The sequence below is a fragment of the Buceros rhinoceros genome, unplaced genomic scaffold (genome assembly GCF_000710305.1).
Source record: "Buceros rhinoceros silvestris isolate BGI_N320 unplaced genomic scaffold, ASM71030v1 scaffold12873, whole genome shotgun sequence".
Taxonomy (NCBI): Eukaryota; Metazoa; Chordata; class Aves; order Bucerotiformes; family Bucerotidae; genus Buceros; species Buceros rhinoceros.
The window spans coordinates 58547-80342 of record NW_010405459.1 but is presented as its reverse complement, the minus strand read 5'-3'; the positions used below and the strand labels follow the sequence as shown (position 1 = coordinate 80342).

The following is a 21796-nucleotide window of genomic DNA, read 5'->3' as shown; positions in this document are numbered from 1 at the left end:
ATTTTATATTCTGTTACAAAAGCAAAATCCATTTTCCAATCTGTGAGCTATTTCTAAAAATACTAGATAAAGAAAGGGCTGTTATCAAGGGGCGAGAAACATCAAAACATCTTTTGTTTTAGTTTGGCCTTTTTGTATTTTCAAAAAATGAGTATTCACCTCTGTTAGATGTTTTAGCTATTAATCTACTGTAGGCCTTGAAGATCAGTATCTGTACCACAGTATGCTGCTCAGCTGTGGTCACCGATCGTCATCTCACAAAGACGGCTTGCGCAGTCCGTGGTTTACTCATTACGGTCCCCTTTGTTGCCACTTTGTGAGCAAGAAAGTAGCTTCAGCAATCAGATGTGTGGGTCATGACAAGCTCGTCAGAAAGGTGGTATTTCCAGTTCTTGGGTTTTTAATTGTGAGTCCAGGACCTTTGCCAGAGGATGCTAGCATTTCAGCAGTTAAAAACTGGTTTTAATCAGCAGAGTTTTATATGCCAAGCAGAACCTCCTCATGAAGCAGGCTGTATATTCTCTAACATTCAGAGTGTAGTAAAAGTGGACACATTGGATGGATAGTGAATTGTTCTGTGAAAGAAACAGCTGTAAGAACAGAAGGGTTGCTGCCAGTATTTCATATTTGTTTGTGTTTTACAAAGTTTCAGTACTTCCTTTTTGAAAGACATTCATGGAACATCTCGGTTGTTAATTATTTTTAATGATGCTTTAGAAGCTATCAAAAACTATATCAAAGTAGCAATAGGGATACTAGTTTATAGTTATTTCTAAATTCTAAGCACCTTTTTTTTTTTCACTTGGCTGGGTTTGTAGTTGACATTCCTACAGGAAGAGGTGGAAATTCTATCAATCACCTGCACCTTATTTCTAAACCCTGATTTTTACAATGAAAAGCATATCTCAAAAAAGTGATGCTGAAAAGTGTGTCCAGTTCTTTTGAGGTACTTTATAAAATATTGCAGGTAATCTTACCAATGTAAAGGTAGCTCAGGAAATATCATTAGGCAATGAGTATGGAGGTTATCACCTGTGATTACCTAATTTGAGAAGTTCATTCACTAGTGCAGGAGGTGGCAGTAATGTTACCCCAGCAAAAGATGTTTTCACAAAAAAATGTGCTTGCCTTGAAAATATATTGACCACGTATACAGCTTTGGAATATTTTTCAGCTTTCCAAGAGATGAACGTCACAGCAATTCTTTGCTGTTAAAATGCATGTGTTAAAAAAGCTTCAAAGTAGAAAATATACCAACAGGGTTTCATTATTTCTTAGTTAATGTAGAGAATCCTTTGACTTTATCGACCAGATTCAAGCTACAAAATTTTTATAATTAAGAACAGGTAATACAAATTTAAAAAATGCTAAAGATGGTGTTGTCTTTACAGTTTGCCTTTTAACGAAATCTTGCATTGCTTTTCACTCTGAATTACTCATATAAGATAAAGAATAACTGAAGAAAATGTTGATTGACCCTAAAAAGAGAAAAAGAAGTCCTTTTGCACGGCTCCTGGCCCCTCTATTTGCTTACACAGTCATCAGTGTGGTGTGACCAAATGGGTTATTTGTACAAAAAAGCAACCAGCCCAATTCTTGAATGTGTGTTGACATTTTTTTAAGATATGTAGTAATACTTTCTTTGAGAAGGGTCAGGGCTCTTTTTACACAACTCCTGGCAGTTAATTAACTTGTACCAAGCAAAAATTCTCTATTTTCTTCTGGGCCTGCATACCTGCTTTTATACATAAATAACATCTAATGTTATTTTTTTACAAAGTCTGAAAACCAAGCTGTTGCTTATTTTCGTGGTGTACTGGAAGTCTGTCATTTTAAGGAGTAAATTATTGACTATCTTCTTTGTATAAAAAACATTTGCTATAAGATGCTACTATTTTTGAAAATATTTATAATTACTAATTTGAAATAATCTTAATTTTTAGTGAAATTATACTTTTATTTCTCTTGTAATAAATTATTCATGGATTATGTACTAAATTATCTGTGTATTTTAAAGTAGGCATGAAAAGGAGTGTAATTCATATTTCTGGTAAGTAAAGTATTTAAACACTATGTATCTGATAGATCCAAAGAGAATAATCTTGGTTTTAGTAATTTGTCATCTGCACACATAAGTAGTTTCTAGATGAAGGTCTGGCTGGTGTCCTTGCAGTTCATGTGTGTCTGACCCGGTCATGACCTTCTTTTTGTAGTTTTGACTTTTACTAGTTTTTTCCTGTAGGAAAGATTTTCTACTCCCCTAGAAAAGCCACATGTGAAACTACGATATATTCACCTTGAGCTAAAGTCTGTAATGTTATGATGGAACTGAAGGAAAGAGTACAGAGAGATCAAGAGATTTCGGCTTCTCTTACAGAATTAACCAATTTGTCCTGATGTGTTGATTTTTACCCTGGTGTTCTGTAGATGTTCCTGTCAAGGAACATCTAATGCTGATGATAGTAGTAGTCGAAAGACAGGGATTTTGTGAGACAAAAATAATGGGCAAGAGAAAATCCCTTCCCTTCTAAACTAGGAAAGAAAACCCAAAGCCAGTGCATTAGGGATCTCTTTCTCATGGCCAGTCATCATTGGAGAGTATTTCAGTGAGTTGTCAGGTGTTTCCAAGCGGTGAAATGAAGGATATTATCTAAAGTAATTTGAAGTGTTTTGGAAAGTAGGGTGAGTGGTTAAGAGCTGGAACAAAGAAAACCTCAGAGGCAACACATTGCTAACCAAATTATGTCTTTTAAATGATGATACAAAACAAATCTTGGCAGCTACTCATTTCTGGTGTACCTGAGGACAAATTAATGGGCAATTAAATTCATTACATAGCTAAATTTAGGTAGGTCAAGAAGACTTGGATAGATTAAATAATCTGCAGGGAATTTGGAAGGAAGTATGTAGGTTATTAGTTTCTATAGAAACCTATTCCACCATCATCTTTTACTTGCTTTCCCAGCCATGCTATAAAAAGATTTCATCCCAAAGAGTACTGGTTCAAAACTTCAGCCTATTTGCTCCTCATGGTTGTGTCCTGGAGCTATAATGGAGAATGTTTCAATGCTAGCACATGCCATTCTCTTACTGTTTAAAATCCAGAAAACAAAAACTGGCAAGAGTCGTAGAAAATACTCTTTTAGCAGAGTGGGTTTCCTGTAGCTGACTCCTTTCTGGTGGGTTTTAAAATGGTGCTGAGGTTCAGAACAGGATGGAGAGGTTGAGCAGGAGCCAGGCTGGTGGTGCATGAGGGAGGAGTGGTGTTGGTGATGCGTGTGAGTGTGTCTGCAGGGCCTCCCTTTTTGTGAAACTTCGTAGATGGGAGAGGGTTTGTCTGAAAACCAAATGGCACTGGAGATAAATGTCATCAGACCTGTACAAACAGGTAATTGATCTGCATTGCTCCTGTGGAGGACTTTTGATGAGGGAAGTAATTTCACTTTCTGAAAATAGATTCCAGTTTGTCAACAATGCAACTTTTTATATAGAAAAGAGATACATCCTAAGTGGCTGGCACACAGAAGCTGGGAATTCTGCCTTTTTTTCCTCCTATCCATAACACTGACTTGCTGCAAGTGTTCTGATGTTTGATTAGAAAACATCAGCTTTATTTTACAAACACTGAGCACTTACACAGCCTTCTACCAGACGTTGCCTGTGTGGATGTGTTAGAGTGTCTCCTTCCAACCTTTACTGCTCTTCTAGGTCTCTCTTTTCCCGCACATAGGTTTTAAAAAAAACGGCTAACAGACATCTGTTTGCCCATACGTGCCTCTTTTTGGTCAGTGACATGGGTGGCATTTACTGTTCACCAGTAGAAGTAGTTTCATTTTTGCCTGTTTGAATATGGTTAGAGTTTGAGCTAAGCTCAGAGACACTGGGAGATTTAAAGTGGCCTACTTAGTCTTCATTTATGGGTGTAGCTGTTCTACTAAGTAAATACACTGTAGATGCCTGACCTTTGTCCTGTAGACCTTTCTGGTTTCTGATTAAGCACTGGTTTCACTGACTGAATCATGTTCTAGTGCTTTTTTATTAATTTACTGTCAGCCTAATGATAGCAGCTGTTAAATTTATATGTGTCAGTGTTAGTAACAGCCTGCGCATAATTTTCCCAAAGCAGCCTACAGAAAGGTTATATTGAGAAGCTGAAGTGTGGGAGGCAAGCAGTATTGGCTCCGTGTATTAGACCAACATCTTTTAAGGATGGATGCATTTTCACCATTGCACAACTCAGTGAAATGGGCATGAGCAGGGTGCGTTGAGTACATAAACCTAATGGAGCTGCTTTTTTCTGCATGGTGCTGTAGTGTATTACGTATTAACTTGCTATAATAAATGTGGCAAAACCAGTTTTACAAGAGCTATTAAAAAAGATGCCTCATACATTATTCAAAGTCCCCATATACTTTTATATTGCAGAGACAGGTTTAATTTCACATTTGTAGTGCATCATCTGCTGACAAGCCTTGTGCTTCTGTGGCCTGGGCATAAATCGTGGTGAGTTGTATGAGTGTTGTATAGATCTGTATTTAGTCATAGTCTGATAAGGAATTGAATGGTCATAAATAAATCCATTATAAAAGTAAACAGTGGCATCATTTGGTAGCAATTCTTCTGGCAGATTATATGAAACTACAGGGATATTGTGTTTCACTAGAAGCAGAAATGCCTTAGAAGTGTGTTCAAAGGTACTCGCAAATCTTCAAACAGGACTAAAAACTTCCTTTCCTAATGGATGATAACTATCAAAATACTATTGCAGTAAAGATGAATGATTAATGCCAGGAATGAATTTGACCCAGAGATGCCATCATCTTCTGGGAATTCAAAATTTGGGGTGTTTGATATATTTCATTTCATTGTTACAGTTATTTTTTAAATTTGGAAATGAAAAATTAAATTGCGCAGAACTCAATTATCCTTGAGCTAGTGTGTTATACATATTTTGTCTACAAAGTGCTAGAAAACTAAATGTTATTATGTATTTACCTACAAACAATTCACAATGCAATAATATTTTTAAAGAACCTATTTATTTGTAATGTTATGACTATTTTGTATTAAACGATTATGAACTTTGTCTGCCTTTTCTTCTCTATATTTGTATTGACCACATTTAAGCGTTAAAATTAAAAGTGAAAAATAACATAAGAAGTAGGGTTACAAACATTGTCCATGTCAGATGTCACAGAATCTCTCTGAAGTCGACTAATTCAAAGCACTTTGTTTTATTGTCAGGTCCCAGCTTTAACTTGCCCCACTCTGGGCACTTGCAAAGGGAGGACTATGGCAAGTTTGAGTAGGCAGCAGCAGGCAAGGAATGGGAGACAATACTGGAAAATTGTTGGAGAGGTTTGGATAAAATTACCCTTACTCTCTTTTTATGCAGAATTGGTAGAGAAGACACCTTGACCTGTGATGCAGGTTTAAAATGTTTCAGGGATGCCAGTCTTTCCAGTTGTTCAGATGTCACTTGGGAGCTGCTAAATGACTGCTCCCTTTGCTCCCCCTGCCTGCCTTTATCCACAGCAGTGGGTATGGGCACATGTGTGGGCACTGCTCTGGCAGTTGGTCATGTAGCTTGCTGCCCCTTCTGAAACAACAGGGCATTTCTTCAGTGCCGGATGCTTTGCAGTGGAAAAGGACTTGCCCTTAAACATGACCTAGCTAGGGCTTTATCACAGGTTCTTCCATCATTTTTGCTGCTGCCAATCAGTATTCCCCAGAGCATAAGTCTTAGTAAATACCAAATAATTTAATAATATTGTTACAGGAATTAGCATGGCTCCGAACAAAAGAATAGATAAAAAGGCCTGTAAAGTAAGTAAGCTTGGTCAGTTCTTTCCAGACTGGAGGTTTTTGTCCCAAATCATGAAAACAAGGCCTTGAGAGTCCCAAACAAATCTCCTGAAGTATCTTCCTCAAACGAGTAAAATTTAAGCCAAGCTCAAATAGCATCTTCAATATGTAGACTGCTGGTACTACAATTTAATCAGAGACTGCTGTAAATGGCTGAGCTTTTTTGTACCAGCTACATTACTGACATGCATAACGCTGACCTCTCAGTAAACATATTGGTGTAAAATCTCTGATTATCCTGTCTCCGTTATATCTGTGAGGGTCTCTAGTAACTCTGCGAAAGTAGGACGTCCTTCAGGTTTCTGAAAAGAAAAACAGGCATAAATTCTGTTAGCAGATTGGTCAGTTACAGTAGCAGAACTTCAGAAGGTGGTTACATGTACCTAAAAGCTATCACTTTAAATTTACATTTCATTTTATTAATACACAAGAAAAGATTAAGTTTATCATTTGAGGGGAAAAAATCATCAGTTCTTCATGACACCAGCAGCATGAGCACAGCCACTTTTCCAAGTATTTCTAAAATTTCTTTATATTTGTTTCAATTCTGGACCGGAATTCCTTACAGGATTTCTCCCCCACAGTGGGTCACTGCCTCTCAGGAAACCATGACACTCAGGAATGTTTCTTGGGTTGTTGAGAAAGGACCTTCCCTGCTGTATCATTTGATGTGCTGCAGCTCAGTATGGAACAAACTCATGGCTGACGGCAGACAGAAGAGAGAACTTCTTCCTATCCTCTCTCTGCTGGCTGGCATCCTGGTGGATGTTTGCAGTAAGCAAGCAATCTAGATGCAGTTTAGATTTCAGTCTCTTAAGCTATTTTTATTTAGGATCTAAAAATTTCATACAGGTGGGAAAAAGATGGGCAAGAAAGGAGAGGTAGGATAAAGGACACAATGGTAGCATTGAGGTTCCCCAGCTACTCTCAGTGAATGCCTGCCTGTTTACGGGAAGGCATTGCACACAAAGCTCTTCTGGAAGTACTTTTTATCTAAAATTAAAGATTAATTTCCTGCAAACACTAGAGAAAGAGGGACCTTAAGGGATTACTCAGATGGAGAAGTTAATGAAGTCAATGTTTTGGTACCAATATAGAAAGAAATACGTGCTGAAGAAATTGAGAAATCACATGAAGTATTAAATCAGAGTGAAGAGGGTGAAAGTGATGCAGCCTAGGAACTGCGGTGATGTACAGAGGTGCTGATGTACACCCGAAAACCAGGGTTTAAAATCCATATTTAATGGCCATACCCACTTTGTATATGAATGTGTTATGGTTATCATTCAGAGCAGAGCTAGAGAAAGCTATGCATGATACAAAGGTTTTACATTTGACACAGTAGAGAGGCGAGGCAGTAGTGGCATATTGAAAAGCAGGGATGGTCTAGTCCGGTTGTACTGATTATGTGCTTTGTATCTATTAGATGCAATAGTCAAAAGAAACAGGCTTGTAAACCGAGGAGTGATTTGTGAAAAGCGTAGTGAGAGATACTGAGGATGCCACAGATATAAAATAAGGATTTAATGCCTCAATTTTTAAAAATTGCTTTTCAAATCACATTAGAAATTATTAATAAAGTAATATCACAGGAAAAAAAGGGCAACAAACCTCATGCCAGCAGCTGTACATGACTTTGTACACCATATGTGGTGCCAAGCGTGGTCGGTAAAGTCGGTTACCCTGAGAAATCTCACGGACAACTTCAAAATTTGTCTTATTTTCAAAAGGCATTTTGCCTTCTGTGAAAACTTCCCACATCAGTACACCTAGAAGTTAATGAAAATATTCAAGACAAAATACAAACCCCAAACCCACAAGCTCTTTAACAACATTAAAAGAAAAAAACCCACACTCTTGATTGTTTGTGTATTGAAAAATGCATAAAAATAGGGGCAACCTGAGCTGAATGAAGAGGCACAACCATGAACACTTTCAACTAATATAATTCTGCTCTCTGAAGTCAGCGAAGGTGGTGGTCCATGAAACTAAGATGAATACACATTTGGCTAATGGGGACTTACCAAGGATTTCAATCAACGTCTAATTTTCAGGCACAGAGCCTTTCTATTGAAAAACATACTTGTTCAATATAAGCAAGATTTGAAAAATGGGGAGGACTAAAACTTAAGACAGGTAGCATGAGTAAAAAGTAAAGTACATTTTCCTAAATGACATCAGTAGTTTTAGGAAAGCACAGTATGTTGGACATTCTCCTAATCAACTCACCAAATGACCAGACATCTGATTTGCTGCTATATTTTTTGAAATGAAAGACTTCGGGAGATGACCATTTGACTGGAAACTTGGCACCTGAAGAACTGATATATTCATCGTCAATGACATACCTAAAGAATAACAGGAAAGAGCATACATTTGAGTCATAGTTAAAGGACAAGCAGATCTGGTGGCATTTCCACAGATGGTTTATAATTCCATAAAAATACAGTGTTGATTTAGAAACAAGGAAATGGCATCACAGATTTAGTATAAAATACACACAGATATCCACACTGCAAGCTATGCACTTCAAGAGATTTCTGTTTTAATTAATGATTTGAATTGTTCGTGAGAAGTGTGTTGGAATAAAACATTTTAATTCCATCTGTGTGACCGACAGGATGGTCGTTATTGTCATCATCTCAGTATATATTGATAGGACACATTCCTTCACCATGGGCAGGAAAAGCAGCAGTTATCATCTTTTCTCGAAAGAGCCCACCTTTTCAACCATTTATTGTACGCAAATACCCGTTGTAGAGGGCTACACTTTGTAACTGCTCAACCTCACAGGTGTCTGTCGCATTGTTACAGAAGCAACACAGAAAGAAATTTTCATCACATACAAGGCAACAGCTCTTGCAGGTGCACTGGAAAAGTAATTTTCTTTGCCCAAGCTTGTAGGAGCTGACCTCCCAGATAAGATGAAATTATGTGTCCGCTGCGGGCATTTGTAGGGCGACATTTTAAAAGGCTACTAAACTGATCTGTACACACATACAAGCTCTGTGCACATTTTCACAGTATTAATGTTCCTGAGCAGCTGACAGATGTGCACCACACAACATTTGTTTTCACAGAAGACATACCACATTGGCACCTTTTAAAGGAGGTCACAGTGAGAGAAATCATCCCTGTGTCTCCCTTCCTTATACTGGTGCAGATACAGAAAGTCAAGAGGGTATTGGATACGGAACATTTTAGATTTGAAATAACAGTACAAAATAACCAGTATTGGCAGCTGTGTGAGCTCTGAATAATCCGATTGTGTTCCTGCCACCTCTCCATTGTCTCCCCAGAGACTGAGTGCTTGTCCTAGAGCCACACCAGTCTCCACTTTTTGGCATCAACCAGTCTCCACTTTTTGGCATCAGTGAGCTATTCAGGTCCATCATTCTCAGACTGGACCCTGACAACCGCTTGGTGTCTTCCTGTGCTTTCTGGTGCATTTGGATGAATCCAGACCCGTGATACCAAAATTACGCTTTGGGGAGCAGAGCAACCTGTGGGCACAGCCTTTTGAAAAACAAGTAGTTATTTATGAACAGCTGAGGTGCTGTAATCCTTAGACTAGAAATCGGAAGCAAAACCAAAGGGGAAGCTAAGCTGCATGGAAGTGCTGATGTAGTGACTCGCATCAGCAAGGTGAATGTCACCACCACCTCCTGCTCAGAGCCATGCACTGCCTTTCAAGCTTGCCTGCCTCCCAAAGTTTCAGTCTACTCATCCAGAGGAAAAAACAGCCAGTAAAACAGGGGAGTGGTGAGCTTTGTGCTGAGACCACGCCTCTGGATAGCAGTTGGTCATTGGGTCAGCTCAGCTATCTATAGCACAACCTCTGGATGAAGTCTGTGAGGGCAGAGCTACGTTCCTCTGGCCAGTGCTTGTCAGCGTGCATTGAGTTGTCTTTCTCCATCTTTGGCTGTGCTCTCATTAAGCAGAAAACCCACTTCCCTGCTACAGCCGTGCACATCACGCTTCCTGCCCACCCTGCCGGTTCTCTCTGCCTTCTGCCTGACCTACTCAGCTGCTGCCACCTCTAAAGGTCAGCAGCAGCACCTGGATCTGTCCTTAGGGACTTTCTGTCCTCCCTACTGCTCAGAAAAGCTGGGGCACTTGTTTCTTCAAGCTTCTGGCAGCCCAGTGCACCCTGGGCATTTCTCTGTGCATAAGCACTTCAGAAGTTTACCTGGCACTTTTTTAACCTGTCTTACACTCACCAATAGCAAGAGGAGGACAAAACATCCAATTTGCGGTACCACAGTTAAACAGCATTACAATTCTCATCAGAATTCAAAAATTTACCACAGTGGGATTCCCCAAACCAGCTATGCAAGCAGTAAGGTTAACTCAAGGTCATGCTACAGCTGACTGAGAACAGGTACTCAGAAAACCTGCTTCAACATCCTCGTACCTCGCCATGCCAAAGTCCGATACTTTAACGATGTGCTCTGCAGTGACTAAACAGTTTCTTGCAGCCTGGGGAAAATAAGAGAAACATAGGTGAAATCATCTGCGCTAACACATTTTAAGAAGAATGAAACAGATGATTATTTTTGTTTCAGCTCGTACTGTTTATATTCTAAAAGGAGATGAGTGTCTTGCTCAAAAATACAAGTGAATTTCTGGCTCTGAGTCAGTGAACATTATTTCACTACTGTGTAGTGACACATACACAGCATATATCAGTGTAAATATCTGTAGTGCGAGTTGCAATATTTTTACATATTGCTGCATGGTGAAAGACATTTTAGGCTGCAGAGTCTAGTTATCCAAGGAGCTATTTTCCTGAACACTAGCATTCAGACACTCAATGTGAATCTTCAGAAAAGTTTTGTGACGTTCTCATTACAGAAATCAGGAACTCCTTGGAAATTTTTGGGTTATTGCACTTCTTCAGGCAGCTAGGGAGGAGAGCAGGAAGATTTCCTCTCTGCATTCAAATGTGAGCACTGGAAAAAAAAAAAAGCAGAGAGTAAAGAAACAAGCTCCTCTCCTATGATTCCCTGTCTATAAGGGGTAGGGCAGAAAAGACAGCCATATATCCCAGCATCAGTAGGGAGCAGAAAAAATGTAGATACTAGAAGATATCGTTTAATAAAAACCCTCATTGTTGCCGTGATTTTTGTTGCAATGTGATCACTGCATAATACTCTTGTATTAGGAGGTCCTAACACCAGTCTGCTCCATGCTGATATTCCAATTTTGTCTGACCTCTCAAGTTTTTCTTCCAGCTGGAAAAACTTCTCTCAAGCAGTTTTTCCAACTATCCGTGGACAAAAGAACGGCTGAAAAGTTTTGTTTCACAGCCAGGAAAACACCGTTGTCTTATTGGGTCCTACAGGGCCGAAGTTTTACAGGGCACATTATTGTCCCATAAAATGCAGTGGTACGTGCTACACTGCTAATATCTACCAAGAGCTTCAGAAAACCTGCTGTACTTACTAAATCTCGGTGGATAAAGTTATTTCTTTCCAGATATTCCATCCCTTCACACACATCCTGGCACATGTTCAGCAGCATGTCTCTGCCAAGTTTCCCTCGCTTTTGCCGAAGGTAGTTGAGCAGGCAGCCATTTTCCATGAATTCAGTCACCACGCAGAGAGGCTTGTGGTATGTGCAAACTCCATAAAGCTGGACCAGCTTCGGGTGGGAGAGTTTCCTGTTTAAAACTGCATTTTAGACAGGCTAGCATTTGTCCTTGGCAGGTGACTAGACCTTTGAGTCTCATGATAGTTTTCAAAAATACTTAGTACTTGATAAACAGTATTTGACCCAACTGGCCTCAGAGCTGTCCCACTATCTAACATGTTTCTGCCTACACTTTCCTCCAAAAGTGCACTCCTTTAATTCGTAAGTGTTCACCAGTTATGTAAATGCAGTGAATGCAAAGCTTTATTTGGATAATATGAAATTAAAAGGTCTAGTTATGCCAGACTCTCAGGCAGGGACACGACCCTGCAACGGTTCTCTTTTGGCTGTGCCAAGATCTGGTCTGGATACTTCCCTAATTTGCAAAATTAGCAGAAATGGTAATAAAGTGTATCAAAAGCTTTAGATATGTATGAGCTCTGTGAGTGGTCCTAGAGGCACTGAATTACGGATGAAAGAATAGCTGTAGTAGCTCATGTATTTATCAGAAGATTTACTCCCATTGAGCTACACGGCACAAAGCTGTGCATGCTCTAAAGGAAGAGTCTGGCCATGGGTACAGTGAGCTTCTGTGTCAGTCTGATTCAGACCTTTATCTCAGTCTTTCCACCATTCACAACAAACTGTTTTGTCGGCTTGTTTCAAATGGAACTAAGTTATATTTATTTCTTGGTCATCTCAATGTCAACTGCCACATGTAATAGCTTTTGTACTTACATCATCACTTTGGCCTCCTCAATGAAATCATCTTCAGACATTGCACCTTCATTGATTGTTTTGATGGCAACCTTGATGGTTGCTTTCCATTTGCCGAGCTGAACAACTCCAAACTGTCCACGCCCAAGTTCTTTGATGAACATCAGCTCAGATGGGTTTAATTCCCACTCCTCTGTAAAAGCAACCCGAGATGTTTCAGTAGTCAGGCTGGCTTTCCTGAACTCTGCTCCAGGAGACACGGCTTGCTGTTTGCAGTTAACGCGCAGTAAAACATCACAGTTGTTCATCAGCTATAGCATGAATTTTGAATATCTGAAAATTTCCACGTGCTCATATATGTTTATATGTGAATGCTATTTTACAGCTTGAACAATGTGATTGGTGATTAAATTGCTTAATGTAGGAATGTCTGAGGCTTGAAGATAAGGCAAGTGTTTAGCTTTGATTACATGATAATTTTTTAGCATTATCATAAGTGGTGTTTTTAACTCTGAACCAGTTCCAGATGGATAGTATAGCTACAGAAATAGTTACTGGCTGCCTCTACTGTAATAATCACAGTAGTTCTACCCTTTAGAAATATTAAGAGAATATTACAGATACTCAATTTTGGAGGTTCCGATTATTAGCCAGATGGTATGAACTTCCTGATCTATATACACAAAACTGGCACTTACTGTTTTTTTCCTCTAATACTATAAAGATTTCATTCTTATTTCTAAAACTTGCAGAACTGACAAAGAAAGTCTTCTCCATAAATAATATTAATTTCCATTTTCTAAGCATTTATATAAATCAAATCGCCTTTGAAAAGCTATTAAATGTATATCCACTTTTAAAAGTCCAGATAGCTCTGAAATGCACTGGTGGTTGTAACACAAGCACAACAGTTGCTGAACAGAAGTACTCAAGTCAGGTGTCTCATTCCGTACTGACACCTTTTAAGATAACTGGTGAATATGTGGCTGGTTTTGTGTTCCTTATTACTGGGCAAGTTCACAGATGCAACAATTTTTAGCTGGGTGAATGCGATCTAAATTCTTGCCTAGGCAGATACCCAGATGTCCACCAAAGAAGTTAAAACATTTACCATAACTCAATCCTGCTGTTGCTGGTGAATAACGTTCAGCTAATCCAACTGGATGTCGGAGACGAGTGATGAGACCTGTAGGAGATATAACAACAACATTCTGTTGACCAATTACTCCATTTTACCCTTTCTCAAAAAAACAAATATTTCGAGTCCGATGTACATTTCTGATTTCCTGAGGTTACTTTTGCTTACAGCTTGTTCAGATAAAACACTATAGCGAGAAGAAATGGAGGAATACTATTTCACGGGGCTCTGACTACAAAAGTATCTGTATTTTCATACAACTAAAAGTGATACTCTTACTTGTTTGTACAATGTTAATGATCTTAAATTATATACAATACTATATCACCCACCTAAGCAGTCTCTTCCAACAGGATATCTCAGGATTGTTTTCCACTGCAACAAATATTCTTGTATCTGTCATTCATTTCCTTTGAATTCATGAGCCAAGAGTACCAGTGAGCACATCCCTCACCAAGGATTCCCTATGTTCATTCATTCTTCCCACTGTTACTTTCAGGTCCTTTTCTGCTTCATAGGTTTCCTGCAATCCTCCTCCCTCCAGCAAAAGGCTCTGTCCATTCCCTTATCTTCCTTCCTCACTAGTGCAAACTATCTCTGTGTGTTTTCCCATCTCCACTCATTCAGGATAAAGACTCTTTATGTTGTATTAAAATGATGGGCAGAACCAAGGTGAAGGGGATTTTCTAACGCTGAAAATTGTAAAAGGATGCCGTCAGCCAGCAGTTAGAGGCGGCTAACTCTGGTAAGCTGTAAGGCAGTGTTGGAGAGTCCTTGTGCTCCCTAATTCTGCCTTTGATTGTTTGTGGGGTGGGGTTTGTTTTGCCAAAATCAGTAGAATGCTGCCTGCTAATGCAGAGCACAACTCCTGCTTTTATTAAAATTGTATGCATGCAAGTCCTTATTTTAGACAAGGAAAGAATTATGATCAAATTTCATATAACTCCCATTCAGTCAAATATGACCCAGGAGACTACAGGGCAGCTAAACACACTAGGGTTCTAGCTTTGTAAAGATCATTTAATACATGTAGATTAGTTTGGTAGTTTCCCTTTCGCCATGGTATATGCACACTACGGCTACAGTGACTTTGTCAGTGACACTGACTTTAGCAGAAAGGCTTGTGGCATATTTGCATTCATTAGCAATAGAAAAACTTGTGTCTCTTTTCATAAGGAAAGTATGAGAGGAAGAGTAATTTCCGATCTCTCAAAGTCCTGAGGGGCCTCAAATCATCAGCTGTAAAACTTTATCAGCTTGCATGCATTACCTGCAGCATTGTGCTGATGATACTCGATGAGTTCAGGAACAGATGAAAAGAGATATTTTTCTGCTACATAATATTGTCCCAAGTGGTTCTTCTTAATTTGATAATGTCGAATATCTCCACTGTGACTTCTGGAATCAACAAAGGATTATAATTTTCAGTAAAAGTTATTTATACTATAAATCTGATTAAATTTCACTTCGAAAGAGAGCACAGAAAAATCTGAAAACTTGAGATACAATTCTTGACTTTAAATGGCTGTTTGTAGCTGGGATACTGTTTCAGACAAAAAAAAAAAAAAGATTCCTTGAATGGATCTCTCTCCCAGCTTTGGGAGATACCGCACAATGGTTTTTATTGCACAAATATTTACCCCTGTATCATGTTGCGGTACACTGTTGTGGTACACTGGGTGGCAGTATAGGCGCTCGGAAGATTACGTGCTTACATGCTTACGTTACAGGAATGCAGTAACCACCCACGATGGGCGAGGCTTAGTCTAACACTATGTAACTCTGTTCAGTACATAATAAAGGGCCATTTTACATCCTCTGTATCAGAGTAAGTGCATAAATGGACCCTCAACGGAAGAGGTTGAGTGCCAAGAATCACAACGCGTTTCCACAGTATCATTGCATCCATAAGAAACATCTATAGAGTTTAAGAGACGTTCCTCCTAATTCAGCACTTAATTGACTCTAAACTTCTAAAATTAAAATGCTTTTCATTTTATTTTATACATTTGCTTTTCTGTATTTCTCCACATTATCTCTCTTTCTTGCTTTCTGTATGCTTTTTATACCCCTGCTTTCTGGCAGACTCAAAATTAAGAAGCTAAGTTTGCATTACAGGCTGGAGGTGGTTGCTGAAGCTTGGTACCCTACCACAATCATGAACCTGTGCCCAGCATGGAGGTGGTGGGGAGGGGTCATGCTGTCTTTTGAGAAGGGAAGGGAAGGAGGAAGAGGATAGTGGTAGCCGCAATGCCTTTGCCTTGCTCCTCTCGCCTCTGACTTCCTCTGAGGGAGAGAAGGAATGTGGATACCACTGATGCAGGAGGAAGTAGGAGGGCTGAGGAAGGGATGTATAAGGCAGATAGAGATGGGTTAAGTCAGTGCAGTAGGTGATTGTTACTGACGTGAGGATAAAGTGAGCCCTGTGGCAGTCCTCTGGCAAAAGAAGACTGCACAGTGAGGAGGTAATGTGATTTTAGGAGAAAAACAGGGGAAGGTTAGGGACAGCAGAGTCGGGGATTAATTTATAGTGTGCAGAGCCTGCAGAGAAGAGAAGGATTTTGGTGCAGTGGCCAAAGGCTGTGGTGGCATGGTCTGGTGGCGTGGTCTGGTGGCCATGGCACTTCATTTAGAAAGAGAGGCAAGAAGGTGGGAATGTAAAGTCTTATTGCCTGCACTGTATGGATGGGATGCATGGCTTACACAGCAGATTATCTGAGGATTTCAGTGAGGGCAATTAATCTTGTCTTGGCAGGACATTTGCACCCTGACTTCCAGATCCACTGCCCGCCGTCATTTTTTCTGCACATACGATAATTAACTCTGCATGAAGAGTACCCTGGTGGTTTCCTGCACTTGTGCACTGCATGTCCAACCTACCCACTTCTGAAGAGTTTGGGGAAAATTCTTCCCTCACTTCTTGATTCAAACCTTAACCATTCAGAGCAACTCACCCTTTAGCCCGTGAATACATGGACAACGTAAGAAGTCCCTGTTGGCTTGAATCTCTGACAACAAATGCACCTTCTTTGGACTGAAAAGAAATCCAAGTAGAGTTATTTTCTGCTTTTGAGCTTGAATAATCTTCCCTTGAGATAGGATTTACATCTGATTACGAAATTCTGTGGAATACCTCTGGCTATTTGGGAAGGGAATAAAGCAGTGGGGAATGGGAATTGATAGCCAGGTACATAGCAGGGCAAAATTAACCAAGGGAAAACACTAAAGGCCAGGCAATTTCTTGGAGTTAAATAGTTTAGATGAATTATACTCTTCAGTGTCAAGTAGTGAAAATGTTTTGATTTATCAAACAATCAAATTGTACAAATAACTAGGAAAAAATACTGTAAAACAGTTCTATCTGAGGTGTTCTCCTCTGGTCTGTCTCATCCAAGCTCTGTGTTAGTCCTTGAGCAAAGACTTAATGAACTTAACCTAGTTAAGCACTTTGGTAACTGGTGGGGAGAACAAAATATGGGTTGTTTGCTCTAATACGTAAGGAAGACACAGGGGGTTTGTTAAGCTCTGTTAACTTGCTAATTTACTTACTATCTGCTTTTCAGACTTCAGTGTTTCACACAGAAGACAAGCACAGCATGTGATTCAATTTATCTAGTATGGAAAATCTGCACAGGATTTGCTGGGGCTGCAACTTAAAACTCTGTGAAGTGTAGATAGTCTGCACTGTGCTCTTTTTACTTTAAAGTACTTTCTTACTGCATACCAAGCAGATTTGGATTTGGCTGTGGTAATGCTTTTGATGCCTCTGCAGATACATCTTTTTAGTTATCATCAGCCCCATGTATAAGCTGAGTTACCTTCTGACGCAAGAGAAGTTCTGCCTGGCTTCTGTTTATGTTTTTGCAGTACCACCTGCAACAAGGAGATAACTTCTCATTTAATTTCAGCCAGTAGAAATTAATGTTTGCTCTGTGTCACAAAAGTAATTCATCTTAAAAGACGCACTCTTCCAAGTCCAAAAACCTGAATAGAACTATAGTGGTATATAAACATCTTTTCATTTGGAATGACTTTATAAGACCATTGTAAACATGACCACTTTTTTCCTCATTCACTGTGATTAAATGTGAACTCAAAGAAAAGAAAGCCCAGGAAACAGTCAAGCCAACCAATGGTGAAATATACAGTCCTGGACAAAGCATGAAGAATTTTGGAGAATTTTACTCTTCTTTCCAGTAAGTTAGGTTGAAACGATTGGAATTAGCTTCTAGTCTATTAATTACATGTTCACAACAGGAAGAGATCAGAATATAGAAACATTATCTAGTGAGCCTACAGAAATAGGAAACATCTGGATTCTGACATGGTTTATGCAAATTAATGTTGTTGAAGTGCTCAGTGTTTTGTAACATCACGTTACACTCTCTGAGCAATAGTTCAAAATCAAAATGGTTAATTCATTCTAAGAGTAATGTTTTGCAACAAAAAGAGAGCTTTCAATAAACACCTCTTCATGTCTGATAAAGACTGAAGGATCAAGCACTAGAATGTATCACTGCAATCCATTTTGAGAAAAGAAAGCACAATTGTAATTTTCAAGGGTACTCACTCATATGTTTCTAAATTACTTTTCTTGTTCTCAGTAACATAGTTGCTGGGAATTAGACCTTCGTTCCTGAAACAACAAATTGGGGATAATGCTATAGTATAGTGTAAAATCTTAGCAGGACTAAGATACACATCTTCCTTTTGCTGAATTACAAAGGTTCCTTATACTACTGGCTGTGCCATTAGATACTGAATCCCAACATCAGAATTGAATAGAGTCTGAGTCTTTTCATGCCAGTCACAATCTTCCTGTACCACAGCTGTGGATGGCTACTGAAATGAAAAAGTCATCTGGGATAGAGTGCTGAGAGCAGCATGTTAATGAAAATTTTCAAGTGAAATCAAAAGAAAATTTAAGAAAAAAAATATTTCTCCTGAATCAGAAGCCACCTCTTCATTTCTGGCCTAAACAAAACTTTCATATGAAGATACATAAAGAGTATACGTACTTGCACGTATATACAAAATAATAATCAAGAGTACACCAAGTATACTCTTGGTGCAAATCATCATCATGGCTTGGCTTCATGAACGAAGATCTGGGAAGGGCTTTTCCCACGCTCACTGCAAGCGATGAGTGCACCCTTCGGGCCTGCGCGGTGGATTTTTTAGGTGAGGCGCAGCGTGCGCGGAACTGGCTCCACCCTTTACACCTGAGGTTCATCTGCCAGGGCCTGGCGATAGCTTGGATGGTGACAGTGAAGTCCTCAGGTCGTAGGTTTGGTTAGAGTATCCTTCTCTTAGATGGAGCCTTACAAGGCTAAACGAGCTCCATCTGCTCGGATCTGGAGTCAGAGTTGTCCTTCTCCTAGGATGGTGCCCGAAGGCTAGTGAGCCCATCCTGCCCGTGGACACACTTTGTCTGACCCTTCAGTTGAGACCTGTCTGGCTTGGGAGACCCCACCGGAGGCACATGCCACCACCAGCACAGCTCTCAACCTCACAAGGGCACGCAAGCTCCTTCCCCACGGCAAGGGGGTGCCCGTGAAAGAGTCACTGCTCTACCTCTGGACATCACAGACCCGAGCATGGGGCGGCCGGGTCCTGCCAAGAAGGGGAGTCCTGGAGGGTCTTGGTGCAAATATGAGTTGAGAAAAGCATTTAAAAAAAAAGGTGAAATCTGATTTAAAAGGACACAGTTATTACATAACATAGAGCCATTTCCAACATCGGAGTACAGGATACACTGAAAAAAATATGAAGGAAAAAGGGAAATGACGTGAACCAAATGTAAACATGGAAAGGATCCTAAATGAAGCCATCTAGCTCTCTAAAACATCCAGGAATTTTGGATCAGGGATTTTTGTTTCAGGTGCATCTTAATAATCTCTATGGTCCTTTTGAAGTGTTCGCACACATACGCTGCACGGTAAAGCACCTAAAGTATGGAAAGTTGAATTTGCACATGGCTTAGAGACCAGTGATTCAGCTGGTCCTCAAACCCCTCGTGTTGCTCAGGAAATTACTGAGTATAGGACTTGACTCTGAATTCCCAATAGGTTCTAGATTCTTCACTCACTTCTGGGGTGCTAAATACTGTTGAAAGTCTGCCCGGTCAATCTGTTCCTTGTACATAGCTGAGCACTTTCAAACCTGCCTCTGAACAATCACACGTCTCATTCTGTCTGCCCACTTTCCCAGGGATTGTTTTAGTGTTTTCATTCTGTGCAGGGAGATTGAAGGAGATGGTCATTCTCTTACCCTTGTTGGTCTCTTGCCTTCCACCAGTGCGGATCATACTGTTCAAGGATAATGTACTCTTCTGACTTCTTGAGTGGTAAATCCAAGGGTCCTCTAGCAAAAAAGTCATAGAGTGCGATAACTCTGGGGTTTTTTGTGTAGTCTTCCAAGGCCTCAGCAGGTAGAGGAGGTAATGGCTTGTTCTTTAACTGCAGTTGCCTCTTAAGCTAGTGAGAAAAAGTGTCTTTCATAATGAGTCTTTTCTCTCTCCTATGCCTTGCTTAATTCCCTTGCTATTACACTACCCCAGGAAATAAATGGAAAGCATTGTGGTCATTGCTTCCCTTTCAGCTCATTACTTGTAAAACAGCAAGACTTACATTTGAGTAGTTTGGTATAGAAGCCAAAATGACAATAGAAAGTACAATGAATAATAAACAAGCCAACTACCTAACCGGGGTGACTTCTACATGGCATGAATGCTGGGACAGCTCCTCAGCTGGTGTAAAAGCAGAGCAGCATTGAAATCAGTGGAGTTATAATGTCTGGAAATTCAGTCATTTATCTGGAGAGCTAACAGAAAGGGTGCTGCAGATTTTCTTGGCAAATCAGCCAGAACATCATAATTTTCTTTTACATGAGGTTAGGGGCTAGCTTTGCACTTAGTTGTGCTTTGAGAACTCAGATAAATTCAACTTAAGTCTAGTAAAACTGAGGTGAATGTTTCACATCCCAGCTGAGCAAGGTGAGCTTGCATCTGCCTAACTAGCCATTCCCACCCTTCCTATGTCCATCACCCAAAACCAAAAGTGGGAGAAGGAACCACCTTGTCCATGACAGTGGACTTGGGAAACCTCACTGCAACCCCATATGTACATGGGTATGAATCTTCAGGTACATTTACTCTATATTTTTTGTTCAACAAAGAAGCTTACATTCTCAAGAGTTAGTTACTCCTCTGCCTGTTCTGGTACTGAGCCACTGTATGTGCCCACTTCAATTCTCTTTTTTCACCTACCAAAACATTACTCACCCTGCACTTCGAAGTAGATGCATAGGAAACGTCTGGTTGTGAGGCTGAGTACTGGGTCACTAGATCAGCATCAGGGTCCAGGTTCATTTTTGTTCTCATTGCTCTGATTTTGAAAAACATTAAGTATTTGTGCAAATACATATCTACAAATATTCATGTAGAAGCATTCATGAATATATATGCCTTCCTTCATTAGGGGTATGAAGGATAGAGTGTCTTTAAACTTCTGTATTATTAGCAGTTGTACTGAAAATGGAGGGATTTTAAGCAGTCCTTTACATGCAGGTGTTTCAATCGTCCTAATTGCTGAAAAGCTTAGGCACATACCTTTTTTGTACAGTGCAGCAGCAACAGCAGCAGAAAACAGACTGAATGGTGTGATCTGTGAACAAGAACATAAACGTACTTGCAGTGCTCCTGTTTGTTCACTAAACTTACAGAATTAAGTACTATTGTATGTGCTTAGCCCCATTATTAGCTCTGTGTTGTGAAATCTAGCAAATCATTAAAGCTGAATTTGCAGCCACCAAAGACAGCAGAGCTTTCCTATCACCCTAGCTGTTTGTTTCAACTGCTGCCCTCGCAATGTCTTAGCAGTTATAAGGTTCTGTGATGAGTTGAGTTAAATCAGCTCACTCAATGAACAAAAATAAAAAGACACCTTGTCAGCCAGATCAGTACCAATCTGACTGATCATACCTCCCCATGCCAGAGCTAACCAGTGCAATGCAGGGCATGAGAACATCATCAGGGACAGGAGATGGAGAACTGCCGAGTTCTCTGTATGTCTAGCACATAATTTTTAGCTTATCTAAGCCAAATACAAACCCATGCTTCCATGACAAGCTTTTTTTTATTGTGAGGTTTATTAAAAGAGACACACTATGTTTAGTTCCTTCAATTAATGCTGATTTGCCCATTTCTGTTGCAGCCGTGAATATAACGATGTGTTCGTGGCTTGGCTTCGTGAACGAAGATCTGGGAAGGGCTTTTCCCACGCTCACTGCAAGCAATGAGTCCATCCTTCGGCCCTGCGCGGTGGATTTTTTAGGTGAGGCGCAGCGTGTGCGGAACTGGCTCCACCCTTTACACCTGAGGTTCATCTGCCAGGGCCTGGTGAGCTTGGACAGTGACAGTGAAGTCCTTGGGTCGTAGGTTTGGTT

At 40.0% G+C, this 21796-nt stretch overlaps 1 protein-coding gene across 1 annotated transcript; it reads right to left on the bottom strand.

Annotated features, from left to right (window-relative positions):
• Positions 1 to 6098: 6098 nt before the first annotated feature.
• On the bottom strand, positions 6099 to 21031 carry TXK (TXK tyrosine kinase). Its single transcript, XM_010133750.1, has 14 exons — positions 20961 to 21031; positions 20634 to 20736; positions 19622 to 19827; positions 17922 to 17987; positions 17170 to 17224; positions 16306 to 16385; positions 14622 to 14749; positions 13325 to 13399; positions 12235 to 12406; positions 11311 to 11527; positions 10280 to 10344; positions 8095 to 8213; positions 7477 to 7634; positions 6099 to 6167 (listed from the first exon to the last, which is right to left on the bottom strand). Exons 1-14 carry the CDS (start codon positions 21029 to 21031, stop codon positions 6099 to 6101), a joined length of 1584 nt encoding a protein of 527 aa, XP_010132052.1.
• Between the last annotated feature and the right edge of the window lie 765 nt (positions 21032 to 21796).